This window comes from Nannospalax galili, unplaced genomic scaffold (assembly GCF_000622305.1).
Source record: "Nannospalax galili isolate Female #2095 unplaced genomic scaffold, S.galili_v1.0 scaffold475, whole genome shotgun sequence".
Taxonomy (NCBI): Eukaryota; Metazoa; Chordata; class Mammalia; order Rodentia; family Spalacidae; genus Nannospalax; species Nannospalax galili.
Window position 1 is genome coordinate 3,552,764 of NW_008339435.1, and position 8,231 is coordinate 3,560,994.

At 39.3% G+C, this 8,231-nt stretch overlaps 1 protein-coding gene across 1 annotated transcript in view; it reads right to left on the reverse strand.

The window, feature by feature from the left end:
* The window catches only part of Bcas2 (BCAS2 pre-mRNA processing factor), an 11,934-nt gene extending 3,762 nt beyond the window's left edge, over window positions 1–8,172 (reverse strand). Inside the window, exons 1-5 of the mRNA XM_008834001.3 lie at window positions 8,007–8,172; window positions 7,829–7,921; window positions 4,126–4,196; window positions 2,888–3,049; window positions 648–698 (exon numbers count right to left, since the gene is read on the reverse strand). Coding sequence (XP_008832223.1) covers window positions 648–698; window positions 2,888–3,049; window positions 4,126–4,196; window positions 7,829–7,921; window positions 8,007–8,099 — 470 coding nt within the window. The 5' untranslated portion in view covers window positions 8,100–8,172. The remainder of the gene's footprint in view (window positions 1–647; window positions 699–2,887; window positions 3,050–4,125; window positions 4,197–7,828; window positions 7,922–8,006) is intronic.
* Window positions 8,173–8,231: the final 59 nt, after the last annotated feature.

The following is an 8,231-nucleotide window of genomic DNA, read 5'->3' on the forward strand; positions in this document are numbered from 1 at the left end:
AAATATAAAAGCTTCCTTTTCACACATGCTAAAGCACACAAACTATTGTGCTAGTCCTTAATATCTACTTCTCTGAATTTTTATGAATTTCTATTTCATAAAGGTAATTATTTTATATATACTGGCAGCAGCATATAACATGTACTTCATATTAAAAAATTAATTATTTAGGGGCTAGGGAGATGGCTCAGCAGTTAAGATCACTGACTGCTCTTGCTGAGAACCTGGGTTCGTTTACCAGCACCCACGTAGTGGCTAACAACCATCCATAACTCCAGTTCCAGGGAAATCAGATGCCCCTTCTGACCTCTGCAGACATTGCATGACACATTCATGCAGGCAATAAACTCATGTGCCTAATAAAATACTTTTTAAACAATTGCTTAAAAAAGTAGATGAACTTGCCAGGTGTGGTGATACACGCCTTTAGTTCTAGCACCTGGGAGGCAGAAGCAGTTGGAGCTCTGTGAGTTCAAGGCCAGTCTGGTCTACATAGTGAGTTCCAGGCCAGCTGGGCCTGCAGGGAGATTCTGTCTTAAAAAAGCCTCTCCCACTCCCAAAGTAAATAAACTCTAGTCTTAATGGTTTCCATCCACACTTTATCAAAGTTTCACTTGTTTTATTCAAAATAGGAAAAAATAATTTACCTTAACTTCTGAAGCTCTTTCTGTGCATGTTCAATCATATGAACTAGATTTCTAAAGAAAAAGAGCATATATATGTTAAAATCTAGTAATATGAACCAAAAGGGAACTAGGGAGTTCACACTAAGTTCTCTGCTAAAAATATTTGAGCTCTGTCAAGTATGTTAGATATATCATAAATTGGCTAATTTAATCCAGCAGTTTACTGATACTTGATTTTTTTTTTAATGCCAATGTTACTTCTTAAACTCTCCCGAGTACTGTTTTGGAAACAGTGTCCTACTATGTTGCCCAGCCTGGCCTCGAGCTCCTAGGTCAAGCAATCCTTGTGCTCAAGATGCTGAAACGTAGGCATGTGTCACCTGACCCAGCCTATCATAACTCCTTTTAATTATGAAGATGGAAAGCACATAGCATAGCAGCTTCCTCTTATGACAGTAGATAAGTTTTTCAGGTCCCTCTGAACCACCTTGGCCTGACTGTGTTGTGTGTGCGAATCTCCCTCCTCTAATGATGTGTTTCTTTTTACAATAACTGCAGTTATCAAACAGCTGTACCTTTCTAGGTTTTCCCTCAGCTCTTTTCACTTTCTGAGGTTTCAATAATTACTCCATGCTAAACACTACCTGATCATTAAAAAAGGATCTTTCAATTGAATTCTCTTTTCTTGAAAGTTTTGTTACCTTCTCTCTTGTCCCATTGTTCCTTTTAAATTTACTTTGATAACAAACACCTCCTCTGGAAAAGCATCTCTTGGGTTTAGAGAGCCTAAATATGCTCAGAGTGCTCAACAGCAGAGAGCACTTGTGTGATTAAATGGAAAACAAGTAATGCTGAGCAGCAGTTAGTGAGGAGAGAGCACTGCAGACAGAATCCGAATCAAGGAAGATTAAAGTGCAGTGTTCTTTTCAATGTAACAGGTATTCCAGTGTTCTCCATACTGTCTCTCTTTTTTGTCTGAGAAGTCCCAATATACAGCCCAAGCTGACCCTGAACTTGAGCGCCTCTTCTCTCTACCACCTAAGTGCTGGAATTATAGCTGTGCCATGCCTGGTTTCCTTGCTCTGTTTTAAATATCCAAATCTCACTCTCTCAATTTTTTTGGTGCTACGCATCAAACCCATGACCTGTACATGCCTGGCAGCAATATACCACTGAGCTACCATCAAACTCCATGGAGGATGGAATTTAAGTTTCAGATACGGCATCTATTAGTGAGGTAGCCCCAGTAACAGTTTGTAATTTCTTTTTGAAGGGGGTGAAGGGTTGAGGCAGGCTCTAAGGTGTGTAAACTAACTTTGAACTCATGGCAATCCTTCACTTTAGTCTCCTGAGTGCCAAGACTGCATAAGCCACTGTACTTACACTTTTTTTCTCTTTAAAATAAAAAATAAAGTGTACCAAGATAAGTTGTTTTTAATTGCAGAAGTGGGTGGATTTCTGTGATTCCAGGCCAGCCAGGGCTACACAGTGACACCCTGTGTAACCACAAACAAAAACAAAAAGGACTTAAGATTATAATCTATAATGAAAGGTGTGTGTGTGTGTCTACATCTCTGTACTTCCCACAGAAGAAATGGCATATTAATGAACAATTCTGTGTCCAGGAGGACTTTATTCATTTAATTTTATTTTTTGAGGTAGAGTCTCATTCTGAAGCCCAGGCCAGCCTCAAATTCATGGTGATCCACCTACCTTCACTTCCTGAGTGCCGGGGCTATCAGTGTGAGACACTTTGCCTGGCCAGCGGGACTTTACAGTATATAGCATGTAAATGAGAATCAGCTAGTAAGCATCTCCATATTAAAGACTGCATTCTATCAAGTGGTATTCTGTTCATTTTCTTACAGTACTGTACAGTAAATGTAGTCAGGTTATAAGAAGTCATATAGCTTACTTAGCCTTGTGTGTGGCTGCAGTTGTGTATGATCATATGATTTCCAATTCAATCTAGGTATATTGCCTTTTATCCCACTCCCACTTCTACTGCCCAGTTTTTTGTTTTTTGTTTTTTGTTTTTTTTTTTTTGAGACAGGGTTTTGCTATAACCGAGGGGGATTTCTAACTCAATATGTAGTCCAGGCAGGCCTTGAATTTGTGGTAGCTCTTCTGCCTCAGCCTCCCAGGTGCTGGGATTACATGCACCGAGTGTACATAACACACTTTTTTTAAAATATGAAAGCTTTGAGTGGGATGGGATAAAAAAGAAAAACAAAAAAGCAAGCAAAACCCCCAAATCTTACTCATTATACACTTTCCAGGCATTACAGCCATGCTGTGACATTAGTTCCAGATTCTCAATCCGAACTGCTTGATGCTCTAACTGGGCCATGGAATTATTCACACATTCTTGCCATGCAGTAATGTCATTTTTTTGACCTGAGGAAGGGGCTGGAAGTTCATATCTGAAATTATACAACAAAATCAAATAAACTAGTATGTCTCGCCAAGCCTTAATCCCTGTTTCCAACAAAATTCCCAGGGGTGTATGCACTGTATACAAAGGGGCAAACAAAAAACCCTGGAAAAAAACAAAGCAAAACAAAACCCCAACCTACAAAAAAGCAAAGATGTAATATAGACCTTGCAGTAAAGAGAAACTTATTATTCTAAGAAACAACCAATTTACAAATAAATGTAACAATATAATGTAACAAAAAAAATAAATGTTCATCTTAATGTGAACTAGTTAATAAGCTATAACACATTCAAATAAAGTCCTGGAACATCAGCTATGAAATGGTGTGACTACATCTTGCCTCCAGTGTCTCTCTCCCATTGTAAGACCTTGTTGCAGTGGTCACTGTTCCTGTCATGATGGAGACTCTGCTTCACCAGCTCTAAAAATGTTACTGAGGGATTGGAGAGATGGCTCAGCAGTTAAGAGCACTGACTGCTCTTGCAGAGGACCTGGGTTCAATTCCTAGCATCCACATGGTGGCTATAAACTGTCCTTAACTCCAGTTCCAGGGGAATTCAAAGCCCTCTTCTGACACTGCATGACATGGGTACACTCACACACATGCAGGCAACACATTCATACACATAAAATAAAAATAATAAGATAGTAAAAAAAAAAAGTTACTGAAAAATACTTTATTATCAGGGCGCAGTGGTGTATGCCTTTAATCCCAGCACTTGGGAGGCAGAGGCAAGCAATCTCTGTGAGTTCAAGGTCAGCCTGGTCTACAAAGCGAGTTCCAGGTCAGCTGGGGCTACAGGGAGACCCTATCTCAAAAAATACTTTACTATATTAAAGATTAAAGGAAAACAAACTTTGCTCACATTTTAACAAAATGAATACAACCCTCCCAGTGGAAAAAAAGGGGGGGATACCTAATCATTTGTTTATATTAAACTCCACTATTTTCTCTTTACACTGCCTATCAACACAATCACCAAATATACTCATCATAAACCTCACGCCTGCTACTACTGAATTACCATAAATAAATCTTAACTTTTATCTTAATTCTCTTACCGTTTCATGCTGAGTAATTCAATTGGTTGTCGAGCAGCTAGTCTTTCAAATTCATTTCTCATGATGTCAGTCTGATGTACAAATAAGAGAAAGAATTGTTCCTAGGATCATACTGACATGATGCAAATAATGAATTTAATTTACCAAGGTATTATAAACTACACTACACATCACAACGGACTCCTTCCCTTCCCTCGATTACTCACTCTACCACTAAACTACACCCTCAGCCACCCCACTCCCCTGCTTTTCTCTGGGCTCAGTGCTCTCTAGGATCTGAAGAAAGATGCCATACTCAGTCTAGGTAGGAAAGAAGGCAGATATAAAGGAGCCCACGGTGTAAAGGATTCGCCCTCAACCAACAGTTTTCAGTCTCAGAAGCATACTGCAATCGGCTGAGGAGCTCTGCATACTCCACAACCCATATTGTGCCTCACCTTACCTGCATTCCTATCTAATTATCTGAAATCAAACTGGACATGATTATCTTTTTTTTTTTAAGAACTGTGCTGTGAACCCAGGGCCTCACTCATGCTAGGCAAGTGTTTCCCATGGAGCGGTAATGGTGGACCACAGTTGTACCTCTTTAAGTCTAACATTTTGGTCAGTATCCTATTCCAATTCTGCTCTGCACATTTTCTATCCTGAATATGAAGGAACATTAAAATATAATATTTATAGTAATACTTTGATTATCCCATGTAGTTTTCATTTTCTGAAACTTTCAACTATCCTAATAATCATATTAGAGTAAGCAAAAAACCTTTCAGAACCCACATCAAACATCAGAGAAAGCTTTTTGGGTTATTACTAAGAAAGTGTGGTTATCTAGTTTCCTGTAGAAAATTAGAGCATGCTGGGCTATGTACTGTGGCAAAGACTACCAAATAACACTCAGCTAAGAAAGAAAATAAAAAATTTAGACTTGTAATACAGGAACCTTTTTCTACCTTATATTGCCAGTAAGCAATATATTTGGAACTTTAGCTCAACTCTAAGTTTGAGAAACCATTCAAAAAGCTAAGACCTGAAAAAGAACCCCAAAGAAGCATGCTGGGTTCAGAGTAAGCATTTATTAACCAATATGGCTTGAAAGCTCTGGTTTACATAGTTAATGGTATACCTCTAGGGACCTATTAGATGCCAAGCACTGTTCTAGGCGAGAGTGTCTTAAACTTTTTCCACTCACAATCCCTTTTCTCATGAGAAATGTTTGTGACATATATAAAATATATATATTTTATATTTATATATAAATATATATAAAGTAGGTACAAACATGTACCGGCATTGAATCATAAAGAAATTTATTTTGGAGCCAGGTACGCTGGTGCACTCTTAATCTCAACACCCAGGAGGCAAAAGCAGAAGGGTCCCAGGAAGTCTGCTGCAACCAACTTGGTCTACACAGCAAGTTCTACATCATACACCAGAATTCATTGGTATACTTTATCATTTATTAAAGACAAAGCAAATTTACACACCAATAAGATGGATGTGTTGTTTATTTTTACACAAAGAATTAAGTCTTGGTTGAATACCAGATACTTCAGGATGCTGGACATCTTCAATGTTTTTCAGAGCTGAATGATATTTTGATATCATTTAATATTTTATTATTTTTTATTTTATGTATATGAATGTACTGTCTACATGCATGTAAGCACACCTGTGTTGTGCAATGCCTGCAGAAGCCAGAAGAGGGTGTTGGATTCCCTGGAAAAGACGGTTGGGAACTGAACCTAAGTCCTCTGCAAGGGCAGGCAGTTCTCTTAATCACTGAGCCATGTCTCCAGCCCAATACTCTTATTTTATAATGGCTAATGATGAGAACAGTGTTTTCCATAAATTAGAGCACAAAATGTAGAAGTTACGTTTAGGACCATTTAAGAAATTGTTGAAAATCCTGTCTTAATCCCTAGCCAAAATTCATATGATGATTTTTTTTAATGAAACACAAGCCAGCAGTCCAATCAGCATCTTAAAAAACAAAAAAAATCCCTCAGGTTCTCACTATGCATCCCTGGCTGGCCTGGAACTTGTGGTAATCCAAGTGCTGGGTTTTCAAATAGCAATTTTGTTTTTTTGGTTTTTTTTTTTTTTTGTCTTTTTGAGACAGGGTCTCCCTGTAGCCCCGGCTGGCCTAGAACTTGCTAGTTTCTGTAGTGCTGGAACTGCAGGTGGGCACTACCATGCCTGACTATACTTTAGTTATCAATGTGGTAACTACATTTAGATAATAACATTAAGAAAAAGCAGAAGAAAATAGTGTACCACAGGAGCCTCTTTCATCTATTTAAAATGTACTAATATTTTTTTCAATGTATTCAATATAAATACATACAATCCTACACAGCAATGATGGATTACATATTTGAAGAGGTAGCTCAGGTAGTTCTTGGTAGGTCGGTATTAAGTCCCAAAATACTTAAACAGAGCTAAACTTCCTATTGCCTAATGACAGACATCTTGGCCACCTTAACACAGTACGATGAATTAACTCATGTGTTTATGTTGATGCTGGTGTAAATAAATGTGCAAGCACTGTTAGCCGTAGAAAGCACAGCGCAAAGGATTATGAACAGCAATATTTAATAGTGGTAAGAAATGACCATGTCACTAGTTTATGCTTATGTTGTGCTGTTTTTTAATCCATTAGTATGTAACCCTATCAATTTTCCCCTCAACATCACATCACTTTATGCCAACAGCAGCATCTTACATATCTCCTTTACCTCTCAACTGTATCCAGAGGCCACTTGGAGTGACTAACCTGGGCACAACAATGGTTCAGACTTCAGATGGTTTCTCAGTCAGATGGTGCAACAAGCATTCTGCTTTTAAATAACACCATATAGTCCTCCATGGACATTGCATGACACAGACGCACTTACATACATGCAGGCAATACACTCATACACTTAAAATAAAAATAATAAGTATTTTAGATAACACTATATAATGGGAAAAAAATCTTAAATATGGACTAAAATGTTTAACAGAGTCCACTAATTTAGAAATGACATGTTTTATTGGCTGGTGAGAGCCTGGCTGGCATTCTGGTTGTCCTTCTAGGTTAATCATTTTAAATGGTATTCAGCTTGATAAGGTTTGCTCAGGCATTCACACATAAATTTGGTACAAAAGATGTTCCACCAGTGGTTGTAAAGAGTACAAGTAATTAAGCTTACATGTATTAAAAGCCTTTGATGTATTAAATATATATGATGTATAAAATGTATAAAATGTATTAAACGCTGTAGAGAGGAACTTAGAGAATAAAGGATCCCTTTGAGAATTTACATGTGAATTTTTTTTCTTTTTTGGAGACAGGGTTTCACTATTTAGCCCTGGTTGGGCTGGAATCAAAGAGATCTGTTTGTCTCTGCCTTCGAGTGCTGGGATTAAAGGCGTGTGCCACAACCTCAGCTGGACTATATTTGAAAAAAAAAAATACACTCGGGTTTTTTATATTACAAGAATCTGCAGGGCCCCAGGAAATATTCCACTGGTTCTTGTAATATGAACTCTTGGGATGGCTTATCTGGCTGTTTTAAAGAGACTGATGTCTACACAACATGAAGCAGCAGCTAAGCAAGCAACAGTTATACTGGAATATAAAATTCACTTTTACAGTTAAAGCCCTCATGCATAGAAGTCCGTAGGAATCATCGTTGGTCCGTGGGCTCACGACATCACTTACTTCAAAAGCAGAATAATCCGGGGCTGTCAGGTAGCTCAGGTAGTTCTTGGTAGGTCGGTATCTGCGCGTTTCCTCCTCCACCAGAGCCGCAGCCTAGAACGAGAACACCGGCCAGGCTCGGGCGGGCCAGAGCAGCGTGCCTCGGCCCGGGCCGGCGAGCCCCGAACCCCGCACTCACCGCTTCCCTCACGCCAGGCGCCTCGTAGCCTTGGTCGAAGTACGGCAGCGCGTCCACCACCACCTCTCCGGCCACCAAACCCGTGCCCGCCATGGCTCGCGCCGTTAGTCCGTAGGCGTCTAGAATCTTTAGCCGGCGCCCTATTTCGACGTAATCCACGCGCCGGCGCTAGCCACGAGCGCATGCTCAGTTGCTAATTCTGAAGGTTGCGGTTGGGCTAAAGGG